Source organism: Pteropus vampyrus, unplaced genomic scaffold (assembly GCF_000151845.1).
Source record: "Pteropus vampyrus isolate Shadow unplaced genomic scaffold, Pvam_2.0 Scaffold16, whole genome shotgun sequence".
NCBI lineage: Eukaryota > Metazoa > Chordata > Mammalia > Chiroptera > Pteropodidae > Pteropus > Pteropus vampyrus.
This window is the reverse complement of record NW_011888797.1, coordinates 8,987,727-9,005,098: the sequence shown is the minus strand read 5'-3', so window position 1 is coordinate 9,005,098 and position 17,372 is coordinate 8,987,727. Positions and strand designations below refer to the sequence as shown.

General features: G+C 57.0%; 1 protein-coding gene across 2 annotated transcripts in view; it reads right to left on the bottom strand.

The window, feature by feature from the left end:
- Positions 1 to 12,910: 12,910 nt before the first annotated feature.
- The window catches only part of TOM1 (target of myb1 membrane trafficking protein), a 44,870-nt gene continuing 40,408 nt past the window's right edge, over positions 12,911 to 17,372 (bottom strand). The window contains exons 13-16 of one of the 2 annotated variants that reach the window (XM_023527354.1): positions 16,078 to 16,131; positions 14,687 to 14,746; positions 13,875 to 13,914; positions 12,911 to 13,791 (exon numbers count right to left, since the gene is read on the bottom strand). In XM_023527354.1, the coding sequence (XP_023383122.1) occupies positions 13,637 to 13,791; positions 13,875 to 13,914; positions 14,687 to 14,746; positions 16,078 to 16,131 (309 nt within the window). In that variant the 3' untranslated portion in view covers positions 12,911 to 13,636. The remainder of the gene's footprint in view (positions 13,792 to 13,874; positions 13,915 to 14,686; positions 14,747 to 16,077; positions 16,132 to 17,372) is intronic. The other variant, XM_011387191.2, reaches the window with a different exon arrangement.

The following is a 17,372-nucleotide window of genomic DNA, read 5'->3' as shown; positions in this document are numbered from 1 at the left end:
CGGAAGAGGGCTGAGGGAGGCGGGGCTTCGAGGCCAGGGACCTCCCGTAGTCGCTGGGGGGCAGGTAAACGACTTCTCCATGAGGCAAAGGAGGCTCTGTGCCCAGGGCTCCCCGGAAATGATTTAATTTTAATTTCTTTTAAAATCAGAAGGAAAAAAAGAATATAAAAATAATAAATAGAGAATAATGAATCCAGATGGATATATTAATCTTTATACTACTGTAGTCTTTAAATGTAAATTTTTTTTTTTTTAATGGAGGAAAGGACCCTCAAAAACAAAGGTTCTTGAGCCCGTGGGAGTCAGAAGACAGCCCAGCTGAGAAGCTGCGGTCTCTGGTGAGAAAACGGTCAGTCAAAGACATGCCCGGGGTGGAAGCGACTTAAGTGCCCGTAAATAGACAATTGGATAATGGAGATGTGGTACATATATACAACAGAATATTACTCAGTCGTAAAAAAAAAAAAAGAAATCTTACCATTTGCAAGAACATGGATGGGACCTAGAGGCTATTATGCTAAGTGAAACAAGTCAGACAAAGATAAATATCATTTGATTTCATTTATATGTGGAAACTTAACAACAAAATAAACAAAACAAAAACAGACTCATAGATACAGAGAACAAACTCGCGATTGCTAGATGGGAGGGAGGGATGGGTGAAAATAGTGACAGGATTAAGAAATACAAAATGGTAGTTATGAAATAGTCTCGGGATGTGAAGTACGGCATAGAGAATATGGTTAATAGTATGGAAATACCCGTGTATTGGGCCAGATGGGTCCAAGACTAATCAAGGGGATCGCTTCGTAAATTATATAAATGTCTAACCACTATGCTGTACACCTGAAACTAATACAAAATAATATTGAATGTCAACTCTCATCAAAAAAATTTAAATTAAAAAAGAAAGAAAAAATTCCCAGGGGTGAGAGATGGCGGCTGGGCTCGCAAAGTGGAGAATGTGAAACTTTGTGGAGCTACTTGTGCTGTGTGCACCGTGCTTCACCTCCACCCAAAACCTCAGTCAAGATCTGCTCTGAACCAACGGCTGGGGCCGGGGTCTGTGAGAATGAGGGAATGGGCTCCTGAAGCCAGAAACGAGAGTGAGGGGTAGCCTGCGGGCTGTGAGCTTCCCCCAATGAGAGGGCGCCCTGAGGGTGAAGTGGGGGCTGGGACCTTGGCATTTGAAAATTATTATTATTATTATTATTTTTTTAGGCGAGGTAACCCTTGGTTGACCTCACAGATCTCAAGAACCTTGTCGGCTTACAACCCCTTATTTTTTATTTTTTACACCTACAGCACCTGGTCTTCCTAGGTGGTCTCCCATCCAAGTACTAACTGCCCGACCCTGCTTAGCTTTCGAGATCAGAGGGGATGCATTTGAAAATTAAAGGACAGGGTATTCCCACCTAACTCAAGAACTTGGGGTTCCAGGGAGGCACACGCCAGGCTGCATATCATTGTAAATAACAAAGGAGCGTCGTCAGGCAAAAAAAGTGTTTCATGCATTTTTAATGATGGGTTTAGATGGGAACCCAAGAGCAAAATTACTGGGTCAAGCGTACAAGTATTTTTAAGGCTCCTGGAGTCTTTTGCCTAATTATGGGTAAAAGTAAATCACTCCTTTTTGTACCTTGAATATTTCCTACATTTCTATAATAAATATAACTTTTATCATTGGGGTTGGGGGTAGGGGTGATTACTTTAGTTTGAGTGATGGCCAGGAGGAAGGACCGCCTCAGCGTTCTGCAAGAGGGCGCACGCAAACGGTGCTGGGAGCGCAGGCACGGAGCGGTCCAGGACTATCCCCTAAGGAAGGAAGGACACTGGAGCACCAGGAAGAGGCCTGTAACGCTGCATCCAGAGTAAGGAGGAGCCTCGTCACAGGTCACTTGGCTCGACTTTGCCCCTGAGCAGCTGGCTGGGTGTACGTGTTGTGTGTGCGTGGGCTGGAGGAGGATCGTGCGGAGGGTGGCACGGAATGGATGAGAAGGTCGGTGGAGTTGAAGATGGAGGCAGAGGTCTCCCTCCCTTTCCCTCCTAGCAGACACCTGCAGCGGCCCCCGGCCCCCCCCCCCCCCTGTTCCCTGGAGCTCAGCCTCAGAGCTCTCTCTGCAGGAAGGAGAAACAGATTGACTGGAAAGGCCTCTTTGTGTCCCTGTGGAGTTTGGGGTGAAGGTCAAGGTCGCCTTAGCATCTGTTATGGGCAGAAATTGTACCCCCTCCAAATTCATATATTAAGCCCGAACCCCAATGTCTCAGAATGTGACTGTATTTGGAGATAGGGCCTTTAGAGAGGCGAGGAAGTTAAAATGAGGCCCTGTGGGTGGGCCCTAGTCCAGTGTAACTGGTGTCCTGGCAGGAAGAGATCGACAGAGAGACCCCGGGGGCAGTGAGCACAGAGGAAAGACCAGTGGGGACACGCAGAGAAAGCCGCCTGCATGCCAAGCAGCGAGGCCTCGGAGAAAACCAGACCTGCCGACGCCTGGACTGACAGCCTTCGGGACTGAGCGAGGATGAATGTTTACTGTTTGAGCCACACGGTCTGCAGTATCGATTATGGCCTTCCCGTAACTAATACAGGGTCCTAGACTCCAAAACCGGAAGGGCTCTGAACGGTCAGGCTCCTGCAACCACACTTTCCTCTCCTTTCTCTCTCCCTGTCCCATGCTGCCCTGTGTCACCCAACACTCCCAGGAGGCCACAGGCTGCACCCCCACCAACGTTCCGTGTGCTGAGTGTTCAGGGACCGGTGATGTAGCTGTCATTATCCCATCCAAGTGAGGTCTTCAAGGATGGGTCATTGTGGGTCCGTCCTACAGGTATTTAAGCAGCTGGGCCCAGTGTCGTGGAGACTGCAGTTCTGGGGGTTTCTACCAAAAAAATCTTATTGTTCCCTATGTGTCCGGGAGGACAAGGACTGTGACTCGCTCTTCGAGGCAACCTCAGAGCTTGGCACATAGTAGGTTCATAGCGGGAGAGGGTCACAGTGACTTTAGCCCCTGCAGGGACAGAGGCAGGATCTGAAGCTAGAAATACTGAGCCCAGATTTCTGGGCCGGGGAGACAAGACTGAAACAAAGCAAATCGGGATTAAAGAGGGTGGGGCGCGCCTCAGAGTTTGCCACAAACTGCCAATTAGATTTTTTTTAAAGTGATCTTTAAAAAGGTTACTTAAAACGTACTCAAAACCACAGTTTGAGAGTTGTGAGGGCCGCAAGTGGTACACTTTTTTGTGTGTGTGGTAACATATATGCAACATAAAATTTAACGTTTTATCCTTTTTCATGTGTATTGTTCGGCGGCATCAAGGACATTCACATTGTCGTGCAGCCATCACCCCATCCATCTCCAGGACGGTTTCATCTTCCCAAACGGAAACTCTGTCCCCACTAAACAATATGCTACTTGGATGTTACGGCTTAATTGATGGGGTCAGTATTGTGGGGCTGGCCAGGTGACATGGGCTCCCACAGGAGAGAGCGACTATCCCATCTCGGGAGGTGTGCAAAGACTGGCCACGAGCCACAAGGAGAAGCTGGAAGGCACGACCAGTCTACGGCTGTGTACCAGTCTTTGCCAGGTGTCTGTGGAAGGGTGAGACAAAAAGCCTTACCTGTTATGGACGGAGGTGGAGGTTTTGCTGTGTGTGTGTGTGTGTTGTGTGTGTGTGTGTGTGTGTGTGTGTGTGTGTGTGTGTGTGTGTTCTAGGCGACATGATTCGACCTGCAGTTTATGTGTATTAAACACAAGCTGTGCAATAATGAGGCTCCATTTTACCTCACGTAGCCCCCAATCTCGTCAGCCCCCAAATGCGGTGAGTTCATTCATGCTCCTTCCTGTTCCGTCACCTTCCAGAGATGTCTCAGAGCCACCCCCCACCTCTGCAAGGAGGGCGAGTCGGAGAGTACGCAGTGTACGGTCACACGGCTGACACGGTTGGTTGTCTACTCAACAGCGACCCCACCCCCGTGCCGGACCCCCAATTTGTTCAAGATTCAAGTGGAAACTGCTCATGGAAGGCGGGGCCAGCGCCAAGACACGCATCGCGCTTGGGCTGAGGCGTAGACTCTAAGTCATCTCGTGGTTATCCCATTACTCCTTGTCGGTGTGATCGGGCAGGTGAGTTCCATGCTGGATGAATGACTTGGTCAGGAAGTCAGGAGTCACTTGTCTGAGCTGAACCCTGAAAGGTGAGTACGTTACCTGGGGGTGGAGGAGAGCGGGCCGTTCTAGAGGTTACTCACTATACGTAGAAAGGCCCCGTGATCAGGCGTGAAACAGAGGTGTGAAAGGCAGCCTGCGTGCCTGGAGTGCACAGAATCTGGAAATCACGGCAGGGCCCAGTGGGGGGAGGGCAGAGCTGATGCTTTAACCCCCAACTTCACGTCCAGTAAAAGTCCCAACTCCTCCCGGTAAGTTCCGAGATTCCCAGGCGCTTATGTTGTTACCACTTCCCCCGCTGCTCCCGCCCCTGCCTGAGTGATTTTTGCTGCCACTGTGCTGACTCAGATGTGAAAGTTCACCCCCCTCCCCGTTCTCCATTTCCACAAAACCCTTCTCTTGACAAATACTTGTGAGCAGAGCATTTCCCAAAGATCTCGGGGTGACATCAGGCCCTACACAGAAAACCCTTCAACAAGGAACCTTCGATAGCTCTGTTCCTCTAAATCTTTTCAGGACATGCTGTTCCCTTCCCTCCCAGCCGCCCAGGAATTCCTCTGCGATCTCCGTCCCCTCTGCCTGGTCGCCTGGGGGCTCGCCCTCATCCTGGCTCCTCTCCCCTCCCCTCCCCTCTCTTGTCTCTGAGCTCTCCTCCCCTCTTCCACCTGGCACTGGAACTGTAGGATCCGGCTCCCTCTAGCTTCCTGCCCAAACTTACGGATCCAAAGTCACAATTCACAAACCTGACTGTGACATCCTTTTGTTTTCTCCGACCGCCGCCTTCCGCCATGGCCAGCCTCCCATTTACAGCCTTTGTGACCCCTCGAGCAGCAAAGTCCAGTCTCAACGTTTGGTCTCACATCGGATTTGACACCTGCCTCCTACCCTCCCTTGGCACTTCAGGGCTTTGCCAGGGCCTTGGAGGGGGTGAGGGGAGCCTGCTCCTTCCCTCCACTGCCCTCTGTCTTGATCCCTTTCTTCTATCGCGGACTGTGATGGGGGAGCAGGGAGACAGAATGAGTTTTATCTCTTGTCGGCTGGTGCCGCCATGGTCCTTGCCGTGTGATGTCCCTGCTTCTGTGGCCCTCACTGGTGGGCCCATGGCAGATGTCCATGCCGGCTCTGGATGGACGGGTGATTGAAAAAAGGATGGCTGTATTGGCATATGTGTGGGATGAATGAATGGCAGGATGGTAGAGGGACGGGTGGTGAATGCATGGGAGGAAAGGGACCAGGAGAGATGGAGGAGGGGCCAGAATGCGCTGGCCGTTCTCAACCTAGGGGCCTCTGCCCGCCCCCGCTGGAGCCCTTCAGCCCCACTGAGACATCTGAGGAAACTCAGCAGAGTCTGCCCTCCATTGTGAGCTGGTGGCCATGGGTGGAGCTGCTGGTGGGAGAGTCTGAGGGGTGAGTGAGAGCAGGGAGAGGGGCGTCTCACTGGAAGTCGAGGTCAAAAAGCCAAGACCCCCAAGTGCCAGGGAGGGTGGGACAAATGGGAGCAAAACAAGGAGCCCACCCTCAGGCTGGATTTACAGAGTCGAGGTGGGGGTGTGGGGAGCAGAGCGGTGTCCACGAGGGACCAGTGCAGAAGCCACGGGGGTCCGGAATGGTGGCGGATGATGCAGGTAAGGCAGAGGCCTGTGGGAGCCATGGTAGAGGCCCTGGCCAGGGCGAGCACAGCTCTTCTCAGCTCCTGCCCTTTCTGTCAGGGTTCAGCCCAAAACTGTGGGTGGGCCCAGCAGAGCTGGATGAGTAGGTGACGTGGTTAGTTCCCAGGAATGTTTGTGGCTAGAATGAGAAACTGCTTTGATGTGTGACACTGGTCACCAAGTCTGATTACTGTGCACAAAAGGGAAAATATTAACTCCTCAATGCATTGCAAAATATTTTGTAGACAAAAAAAAACAAAACCGCTTCAAAGTCCAGGGTCCTGGGGACAACTGTGGCACAGGAGGTCCTCGGTAAGAGAGGTTTACAACTTGCTGGGCCTGGTGGTCTCTGAAGTTTAACATCCTGTGGGAACCCGGGGAAGGGTGCTGGGGAGCTGTTTCTGTGGAAGGACTTCCAGCTGCCTTCCATTGCCCGCTTCCTGCGGGGCGGGTTCTGTGGAAGACCTGGATTCTAGTCCGGGTTCTGCCATGGATTTGCTGTGTGGCTTTGGCCAAGTCTCTGCACCACTCTGGGCCTAAGAAAGGGATGCTGGCCCATTCTGCCAGCCTCCTGGACCCTGCAGGTGGCCAGGAAGCTCCTGCAGACTAAATGATGCCGTCTAGCCCACCAGACTTAGGGCCACATACGTTTAGCTGTGCAAACCTGTACATACACACAAACACACACATGTATACACACGGAGTGGCTTTTCTGGCCCCGAAGCAGCCTCAGGCATAGCCCCAGCTCCAGAATAACGTGCATCTCACCCCAACCCCTACAAGGGCCCTTCTTCCCGAGAAAAGAGGACTCAGGGAAGCCTGTCCACGTCCCAGCTGTGTGACTTTGGATTGGTTGGCGACGTTTTCGAACGTCACTTCTCTCCTCTGTAAAATCGAGATTCCTTCCCTTTCTGCCTCCGGAGCAGCAGGGCAGGGCGCACGCACAGCCTCCTTGCCCTCCTCCTCAGTGGGCCATCTGTTTCCCGTTTCCATTTCCGGGGGCTAGCCTGGGCCAGGGGGAACGGGGGTGCAGGATGTTCCCAGCTGGGGTTTCACTTCCCTCCTGCCCTGAGCCTGCCAATCTCCCCAGCAGGCATCCAGCAAGGAGGTCGCCCAGGGCCCTGGGACCCACAGCGCCCCCTGCCTCCCACGCTCTCCCGCTGACCTGCCAGCAGTTGTTCCCCTCCTTTGTGGGTCCCAGAGCGGGAGAAGAGCCCAGGGGCCCCATGTCCCCATCTCTGTTATTAGGATTTCTTGCCTCACTTTCTTTTCTGGAGGGAGGATCGTGGACTATGTGAGTTGCGTGGGTAGAATAGCAAGGTGGGAAGAGGCATCGGGATCACTTAATTCACTCTTCCTGATTAATAGATGGGGAAATTGAGTCCCGGAGAAAGGATAGGGCTTGCCCCAAATCAAACAGTGGGTCAGTGGCTATGTGGGCCAGAAGCTGGGGCTGCTGACTCTAAGCCAGTGCTTGGTCCCCGCAGCCCCTGGCCCAACAAAGGTGGCCCCCCACTGCCCTCCCTGAGCTCTTGGGGTTGCGGAAAGCTGCCTCTTCCCCAGGCCAGGCTGGGACAAGGAGCCTTTCGGGCCCCTGCATTGGGTGGATAGGCAGCACATGGGCTGAGGCAGTCTCCTCCCTTCCCTGGGCCTATGTCCCTGTCTGATAGCACAGTGGCCCTGCCGTTGAGCCTCTGACCCACAGGGGATATGGGGTCCCTCGTCAGTCTGGGCTTTTCTCCTCTGCTGGTCAGGCGTGGAGGTGCAGCCTTAGCACAGAGCCAGCCTGGACGGTGGTGGAAGGAGGCTGCAGGCTGGCCTAGGGCGGGGGTAGGAAGAGGCCTGAGTCAGAGGGGAAGTGAGGACTGGTGGGGCTCCTGGCCCAGTGTGGCGCTGCCCCAGGAAGGGGAGAAGTGAGCCCGGCCAGCTCACTGCCTTGAGTCTGCTCTAAAACAGGATGGGTGGGGACCAGGAGGACAGCTTCCAGCCCAGGCTCTGGACACCTGTGGCCTCCTTTCTTCCACTCTCCCCCAATTCTGACTTCCCCTCGGCCCCAGTGGCTGGTGCCTCCTGGGTTCCCAAGGCCAGGTTGGCCCAAGGATGGATCTACAAGCCACCTTTGCACTGCTCCCAGGAGAGGAGGCAGGGGACGGGGGGTGGGTGTTACATGTGACCACCCTTTGCAGAGCCTGTGTGGGTCAAGGGTGATGGCGCTTCATCCTGGGACTCCGTCCAGAGCAGGTGTGACTGGGAGAATGGCCGAGGGTTCCAGAGGTAATTAGTATATCTGACCATGATGGGCTGAGTGTTTCCTCCCTAAATTAATGTTGAAGTCCTAACGCTAGGTACCTCAGAATCTGACTGCGTTTGGAGACAGGGCCTTTAAAGAGGTGACCTGTCCCGAAGCCATTAGACAGGGCCAAGCAGGGCAGGTGGGAGTGGAGCGGGGTGTAGGAGCCTGCGCTGCGTGAGGAGGGGCTGGACTGGGGTTCTGGGGGTTCATCGAGGTGTGTCGGGATCCAAGGAAAGTGAGGAGGACGTCGGCTACTGGGAGACTGAATAGGCAAGTCCATACAGGCAGGACGATGGCATCCAGGTTTCTCCTGCTGCAGAAGGAAGTCACAGACATGGGAGGGGAGGGCTGGATGGAACCCCTGGTGCTGGACTAGAATTGGTTGTTGGCGTGAACACGTGCTTTTCTACGTATGGGTAGAACTAGGAACGCACACAGATCTGAATGCTGTGCCCACTGAGAAGGCGTGTGGGGCACCGCCCCACGGGAGGGAGCACACCCCGCTTTGTAGGAGGCGCCCGCAGCTCCGGGGGCTCAGAGGGGACAGGGCAGGGGGTGCCTACCCAGAGCTCCTGCTAATTGGCCCCCAGCTCCTCTCATCAAATCCTTCCCATGACTCTGTGGGTTAGGGGGTGCAAGGAGGGGCTGGGGTCCTGTCCAGTTCCCTCCCACATCTCCCAACTCGAGCTCCCAGCCCCACCAGTCAAGAAGCATGTGCAGGGCTGGAGAGGCAGAGGGCAAGCGAGTTTGTGTGACATTTGGGTTTGGGGACAAAGACCCCTGTGCAGCAGCAACTAGGGCAGAGAGGGGCTGTGCTGGAGCTGGCAGCCACCCTGCCCCTCTTTGGCTTGGCACTAGGGAGAGGAACCCCACCTCTGTGCGCCCTGCAGGCCCCAAGCGTGGGGCACTGCTGCCATCTTGCGGTCACCAGGGGACAGACCCGAGCCTGTGCCACCTCCAGAGAGTGGGCTTCCAGAAATACTCAGTGGAAGTCCCTAGAGCCCAATCCGGGACGTCTGGGCAGGCCCTGCCTTGCTCACGTGCCCCCCCAACCTTAAGGACAGCAGCCCAGGCCCAGGAGACAGGCGCAAGGTTACTGTTGCAGGAACGGAGGCTGTCCTGGTGGCCGCCAGCACCCTTGATAGCCGGGGACCCTGAAATCGCCCACGAGTCAGGGGGCATTGCCCTTGCTGGGTGCCTGGGTGGAGGGGGTACCGTCTGTGACGACACGTGTGGAGCATTTCCTTGAGAGGTGCCGTGCTCCTGGTCCTCTCGCACCCCTATGAGGGAGCGACTGCTGTGGTGCATTTTACAAGTGAGAAAACAGGCACAGAGAGGTTCAGTTATTTACCTAAGATCACACACTCAGAAGCGGCCACGCCGGGATTGGATGCCGACACTGGGGCAAGGGACGGGTGGGCAGGAGAGGGGGTCAGTGCCCAGGCCCGGGGCGTGGGGCTCTGGTGGCTCAGGGAAGCCAGGAGTGGGCGGAGGCTCTGTCGAGAGGCTAGCGGCCCTGGACTTCTTCGAAGTCCCCAGGGACTGCCTCCTTGGCACCCCCTTGCCCTGCCCTTGGGCTGGGCTCCTACTCAGCCTCCCCATGGCCCTGGCCAGGTGCCACCTTCCAAGGCAGCCTGGGCCCAGCAGGTGCTCTTGGCACCTCATTCATCCTTTCCCCGCCCCCGCCGTCATAGCCCAAAGCCCTCACCGACAGCTGGTTCTCTTTTATGCAGAGCCGGACTTTCTGCCGCTGTTGTGATCAGCCCAGACAGCCTGCGCCAGGAAACCCAGCCTGGCCAGCACGGATGGCTTCTGCCAGGGCTCCCTCGCCTGCCCCCAGCCCGGCAGCCTTCTCTCTGGAGGGGCCCCTAAGGGACGCCCCGCGCTGCCATGCCCAGGGGAGGTCCGGAGACCTTCCTGGCCCCCTTCCTGCCTGGCCGTCTGCGCCCTGCTCCACCTTACCTCTCCAGCCGTGGGCCGTGGGCAGAGGCCCTTCCTGACCTCCCAGCTCCCATCACGCTGCACGCTTCCCTTTCCTTCATTCCAGAGCGCCGTCGCTTTTCGAATTTACATTCGTTGTCATTGTCCCCTTCCCCTCCACGTGACCCACCCGGGGCGGCACTTGGCCATATTCACCTCTGTTTTCTCAGCACCTAGACCATGCCTGGTGTGTAGCTGGTGCTCAGGGGATACCACACACAGGAAAAGCAGAAAGACGTGGCCACTTTAGCCGCCAACAGGGCTGTGAGCCCCTGAAGCCATGTACTGGAGGTTCCCTGGGCTTCCTGCTGCCACTGGGAGAGGCCTGGGCTTAGGCCCTGGTGAAATCTCCATTCCTCCCTGAGGGGCCTCTGTTGAATGGTGCTGTTGCTCGCCCGGTGGACGGTGGACGGAAGGACAGAACGAGGCAGGCAGGCAGTGGGTGTGGGCTGGGCAGGGAGAGGCAACAGTGCGTAAAGGATCGGGTCCTACTCTTCCATCGCTTAGTGTGAGACTAGCAAGTCTTTGCTTCCTGGAGCCTCAGTTTCCCCGCCTGTAAGTGGTCAAAACCATCAACCCACAGGGCTGTTGTGAGGTAGGGAAAGGCCCAGGCCAAGTACGGCACACAGCAGGAGCTCAGCTGAATGTGGGTGGGGAGGGAAGGGGAGGACCTGGGAGAGCTGGGGGCTGCAGAGGAAGGGGAGGGAGCCCATCCCTGACCTGTCCTGTGAGATGGTCCCAGGCCTCGGGTCAGACCCTGGGACACATGCCTGTGATTCCTGAGTCAGAGCTCACCAGGACAGCTTGCCTCACCGCACGTGTGCATGAGTGTGTGCGCCTAGCAGTCCTGCCAAGCCAGGGGAGGGGGAGTAACTGATGGATCGTTGCCAGAGTTCTCTAGTCTGACCACCAGATGCTGCCAACCACAGCCATGTAGGAACCGACTGAAAAAGGTACATATTATGAAAAAGATAGTCACAAAATCCGACTGCTTTAGGGGCTTTCTTTCAACACGTGGAATCAAGCACAAGACTCCGCTTGCTGCTCCAGACACTGGAGGTCTGGTGTGTCGTTGCTGGCAGCCAGCCAGAAATATTCAAGGATGGGGCCTCTGGAAGCAATCTGCCGTCACGAGCACTGACTGGAGGAGGCAGCGGGCCAGCAAGATAAAGCTGTCTGGGGCCATTCGGAGTAGGGCCAAAGTCCCTAGCACTTGGCCACCTCTGCGTGATGTAAAGCAGGATCAGATGGAGGAGGTACTGGTGTCTACGTGCAGCCAGGGAGAAGTGGCCAAGTGACAGACAGTTTGGCATGTGAACTTTGGTGTCTTCCCAATTTTGAGTAACAGCAGCCTCTGAGCAGGGCTGGCAGGCTCCGCCCCCTCAGCATGGTGGTCACCTGCTGAATAACACTGGGTTAAAACCAGAGCCTTCCTGTGACCTGGGCTAGCACACGGACAATTTATGCAGGATGTAGGAGGAAATCTCCAGTGTGGACCAGCTGAGTGTGGCATGACTGTGGGGCAAGGACCCAGGGTGCCACCATCTCCCAAAAAGCTGATGGCTGGCTGCCTCAGGGAGACGGGGATGGCTGCTCTCCTCGACACAAAAAGAGGTAGTTTAGGTTGGGAAATGGGTTAGATGTTAAGGTTCGGTGGTCACCTTCCTCTAGGCCTGGCTGGTTGGCAAGCTCTGAAGCTTGGCCTTGACAATGAGTCTCCCTCCTCCCGCGCTGAGAGGATGGACAAGCCTAGGGTCTCATTGTACCTGTCCCCAAGCTGCTTTCCTTGCCCAACTCCACCTGGAGGGCTGGCTCAGCCTGGTCTTGTGTGCCCAGCTCCAGGCCACACCTCAGAATGCAGGTGCTGACGGCCTGCTGCTGATGGGAGCTGGTGGCCGCTCACAGAGACCCGGGCCACACTCACGGCCCAGGTGCCCCTGGGCCCAGGCATTCTGACTTCTCCCTCCACGGGCTGCCCTTTCAGCCAGATTGATCTCGCTAGCCCCACGCCAGCTCCCTGCCCGTCCGCCATGGAGCGCTGGGCCAGGAGGCGCTGACAGGCCTCACGTGTGACTCTCAGGAGCCTGGTGGAGACTCCAGACTGGAGAAGGCGGTACCCGAGACTTGGAGCTCTCGAGCTGCCAGGACTGAGATAAGCACCGGCGCCCCGTGCCTGACCTGTGACCCAGTTCCTTGAGCTGTGGGCCAAGTCACCCACATGGAGCCTCAGGGCTGTCACCTGAAAAATGATGGCAATGAACTGAGGCATGAGGAAGTGCCCAGCACGTGATAAGAAACTGCACCTGTGCCCTTTTTCCTGCGCTGGGCAGCCCACATGACTAACAGCCTCGGTGTCTGAGACCAGACGGTAACCACTTCGCCCAGGGTTGTGACGGTTCCGTGAGCCCGTGTGCATAGGATGTCTGGTGTCCGCCTGCAGGACCACTCCCCGACACGCCGACACCGTCCACACGTGTTTCTGCCCCGTGACTGCTGCATTGCTGCTGCAGGGCAGGAGCTGGCCTGAGGGGGTGCAGCAGTGTGAAGGTGCCCTGAGCGTGTAGGGGTGTCACTCAGAGGGAGGGCAATGGGGACTCCCGGCAGGGCAAATCGTGGCTGGAGTCTGTGTGTGAGGTGCGAGGGGGCCGCACCCACCTGTCTCTAGGGAGTGGTGTTGCTGCGGGCCCAGTCCTGCCGCTCCACCTGTGCCACCTGCGGATGCCCACCTCCTGGACGGCCCCCAGCCCAGCCCCAAGTAGACCCTGTCAGCTGAGACCGAGAGGTCACCTCCCACCTGGAGACTGAACGCCGCTAGCAGGGTGGTTTTCTACCTTTAATTGGGGACACAAAAGGCACCTCTCCCAGTGTAAGAGCATCAGCCGACAGGTGGGCGGGCCCATGCCTGGTGGGAAGAGGACAGATGGAGGAAAAGGCAGTGGAGGAGACTGTGGGGGCCGCAGGTGCTCCAGGCGCCCCTGCAGCCTCCCCTGCAACCTAGGGTGGAGGATCTCTCGCCCCGCCATGTGCAGCTTCGTACCTGGACAGTGTGCAGCTCAGCAGAGGGACACAAACCCTGCCCTTGACAGCTGGCTGAGGCAGGGGCCCAGGCAGAAACCAGAGGCTGCAACCGAAGCTTCTGTCTCTGGCCTCTAGCTAGGCCTCAACTGGCAGTGTGGGCTCTGAATAGGGTTCTTCTGGGGATGATGGGTCCAGGGATGGGACCACCCAGGACAAGGAGAGTCACCTTAGGGTGACCAAGCAGCCAGCATGTCTGTCCCAGGCCTCCCAGGTCTCAGCAAAGTCAGTGGTCGGCTGGGGTCGGGGAGGAGGCAGGAATGGCCAGGATCCCAACGTAGAACCGACCTTTTCCCCCATTCATCTGGTTGCCTCCTCACAGCCCCAAACAGTATGGCCCAGCCTCAAGGAAGAGAGAAGGGAGCAACAAGCTACCCCCAAAGCAGCCTTAATACCGAAGGAGGGAGAGAGGCCCCGGCCAAGGGGTGTGGGAGCAGTGGGGGTTCGGGCTGCAGGGTGCCAGACCCCACTTATAAGGCAAACAGCATGTCGTCATCTTTCTCCTGGGTCTTCTTTCGAGGGACAGTGCCAGGAGGGGGGCCTGGGGGGCCCTCGGCTGAGGGGCTGGAGAGGTTGGGCAACTGATCAGCCACTTTGGCCCGTTCTTCCAGGAACTTGTCAAATTCTAGAGAAACAAGAGAGAGGCTGGGGGTGGGCTCTGAGGCTGGAGCAGGGGATGGGGTGCTGGGCAGGGCCAGGGTCCACTACCTTCACTGGTGACACCCTTGGGCTCTTCTGGGTCATTCCCCTGAGAAAGCAGAAGGAGGCAGAAGTTAGCTGGGTGTGGTGGGGCAGGGCGGAGCCTGGCAGGGTGAGGTGGGGCTCAGGCTGCTGACCCAGAGTGAACCAGACCTGAACCACGGCCTCCCACCCTCAACCCGAGTCAGCTGGCCTTGGGTGTCACTGAGCCTGTTTTCTGCTTGGTAAAATTCGCAGTGCTCTTGGGAAGCTAAGACGGAACACTGCGGGCAGAGTGCCAAGCACAGTGTGGTACCAGTGGACGGACTCCCGTATGGTAGACGGACACCCAGAGACTGAGGCCAGGCACACTCAAGTTGGGGACTGGGGAGCGGGTAAGCCTCTGCCACCACCAGACATAAAGACATGGACCCTTGCTTGACCTTGGGCAGAAACATGCTCTTGGTGCCTTGCAGAAGGCGGCCTCTGGGCCTGGACGTGCCCAAGAACTTGGTTCTTGGTGCCCAGAGAGGGGGGTGGCAGATGCTGGGGAGGGAGCTCGGTGGGGCCAGCAGGGCTCCGGAGAGCCCTGACACCCGCTGGGACCCCACACTGGCAGCTTGCTCCGGGAAGGGGAGGTGCCCAGAAGAGGCGGGCACCTAGCAGGGGAAGGGTCACTTCCAGCTGCTGAGGTGTCCCACAGCAATGCTCCCCTTGTCACCCACTAGCTGTTTACCCTGCCCCCACGACCAGCCACTTCCTCACGAGAAAAATGGGAGCCGTCAGGTGGGTGAGGAGTGGGCCTGGGCCTTTACTCCTTGGCTGAGCAGACCCCGACTTACCACGTCAGTGGACAGCCACTGCTCGATGTCCTCCATGAGGCAGGCCTGGGTGACGGGGATCTGGAAGGAAAGGAGGAGAGTGAGGCAGAGAGGGGCAGTGCACTGGGCGACAAGGCCCAAGACCCCACCAGCTCGGGGTCTACCGGCTGGGTGGCCTGGGGCAGTCACCCACTTCAGAGACTTCTCACTTCTGAAATGGGGCCAGTCAGACCTGCCCTGCTCCCTTCTGGAGGGGGAGGGTCAAGATCCTGGCATTCCCTCTGAGATGGCTCCTGCCCAGCTGCCTGGGACCCCTGATTCCAGGCTGTGGGCAAGGGGGATGTAGGACTAAGAAGGGATGGGGAGGGGTCTTTTAACAGCTGGAGCAGAAACAGGGGAGAGAATGGACATTTAGCTTCCTCACACTGAGGGCTCCAACCCCAGGCAGGCCCAGTGACAGAAGGATGCACTGAGCCCAGGGAGGGGCCAGCCATCAAGGTTGGGGTGGAGTCATAATTGTGGGACAGGGGCCGCTAGGTTCTGTCTTCCTGCACGTCCACAGACACAGAGCTCATGGTGAAGGGCTGGAGTGGAGGGAGGTGCCGAGGTGACCTGGAAAGGGAGGCTGTGGCTATGCATGGGGACATTTCACTTTGGGCCACAAAGACATAGGCTCTGCCACAAAGTCTCCTGCGCAGGGGCTGGAGGCTGACTTCTCTGAATGCTTCTTCAGTGGGAGATCTGATTAGAGGTTCTGGGCACAGACTTTGGAGTCAGACTGGAATCTGGCTCAGCCCCTCGGTACACTGTGAGTTTGGGCAGGTTACTTAACTTCTTTGAACCTCACTTCACTCATCTTTAAAGAGAATAATGACAGTACCTACCATCCAGGTTGCTGTGAGGATTAAACGAGATGATGGATATAAAGAGCTTAGCACAGTGCCTGGCACAGAGTAGATGCTCAAGAAATGCTAGTTACCAGTTAGCTATTTTGGGAAAGAGAGGGAGAGTGAGTCTTTCTCCAACCAAGCCAGTTCCATCCCCAAGCTCTGTCCCCAGCACCTGAGGCCCCAGTGGGCAGCAAGAAGCCCAGAGAAGAGGCAGGAGCCGACTTCCCAGCAGCAAGCACTCTGGGCTTCCCACAGCAGCTCCCTCTGCCGCTCAGCTTCCTGCTGGCCCAGAGCCAGGCGAGCCCCAGGCCCCTCAGCTTCCCTAGGCCTTGCTTCCCAGTCAGGAGCCGGAAGTGGGCACCGAGAGTCCCTGGAAGCAGGAGTGGAGCGAGTGGGACCATGCCGCGTGCCCCCAGGCGGCCCTTGTTCTCCTCTGGGTCTAACGGTCCCGTTCCCTCCGATGGTGTCACTCGGTGGGACCCTGCGAGTGGCAGCCCCAGCTCTCTGGTGGCCCCTCCTCACCATGCCTTGTCTCACCATCCAGTCACTGAGGCTCTTCTCACCGCTGCCTCCCATCTGGGTGAGAAAGGGTCACACTGAGTGGTGGCAAGGGCAGGGCCAAGGCCTCTGGTGCACTGGCAGCCTTCTCCAGCATGGACGCCCCTTTTAGGTCAGCCGGCCTGCTACCACCTGAGGAGGCCTGTGTGTGCATGTGCACGCTTGTGTAGCTATGTGGTGGGTGTGGTGGCCGGTGAAAGGGGACAGGAAGCAGCAGAGGGTGTCTCGCTGTGAACCACAACATCTCTGGGTCCCCAGAGCCCTAAAAGGGCTGGGCAAAGCCTTTTCTCCCTTTCCCGAAAGATCCCGAGCATGGGCCTGAGTAACCCCAGGATGGCAGAGCAGGCAGCCACTAGCCTGCCGGCCGGCTCTCAGCAAATTCTGATGAGCATCTCAGGCTTAGGAACACTGGTTTACGCAGTCCCCTCACGTTTTACTGACGGGCGAACTGGAGGTTCCCAAGGGGCCCAGAGCAGACAGGTAGGAGAGGGAGATGAGAGTCCTGGCTCCTGATCCATCACCTGTGACTGCCTCCCCACCCTGGTCAGACACCGCACAGGGCCTGGCACACTGGCTGCCACGGAGCTGGCACTGATTCCATTCTGGACTGGGCTGCTTAGAATCACGTTCTGACAGTTTCATGGGAGCGTCTTGCCACCAGCCAGACCCGAGTACCTTGGGAACAGCTGTTTACTGATAGTTTTAAGAAGGTCATATCCTGATCTGGTAGACGGCACCTCACTCTCTCAAGTCATCAGAGATGAATGAGCCACAACTTATCAGCTTCTGCTTTTCTGCAAGTGTGTGTTTCCTGCTCGTGGCCAACTGTGAGTAGCGGAGGAGCCAGGAGACCTGGGTTCTAGTTCTCGCCGTGTCCCTGAGTAGCTGTGTGCCCCTGGGCAAGTGACGCCCATCTCGGGGCTGCAGCTCCCTCACCTGCAACAGGAAGGGGCTGGGTGGGGTTGTTGCCCGCTGGGCTGTGGAGTCAGCCCCTGCCCATGAGAGGCCAGGTGGCCCAAGAGGGAAGTGCTTTCGGCAGGCTTCCCGAGGGTCTGGATTCAACTGAATTCCTGGAGCCAGAATGACAGCTCTTGGAAAAGGGAGGCTGAGCAGGGGAGCGTTCATTTCTCCTTCGAGCTTTGCAGGCCATCTGGAGTTCTTGTCACCAGCAATGGCTTCAGAGTTGGACAGACCAACAGCTGTGAGCCCCTGGGAGATGACCTCACAATCCTAAGCCTCGGTGCTCTGCTCTGTAAGGG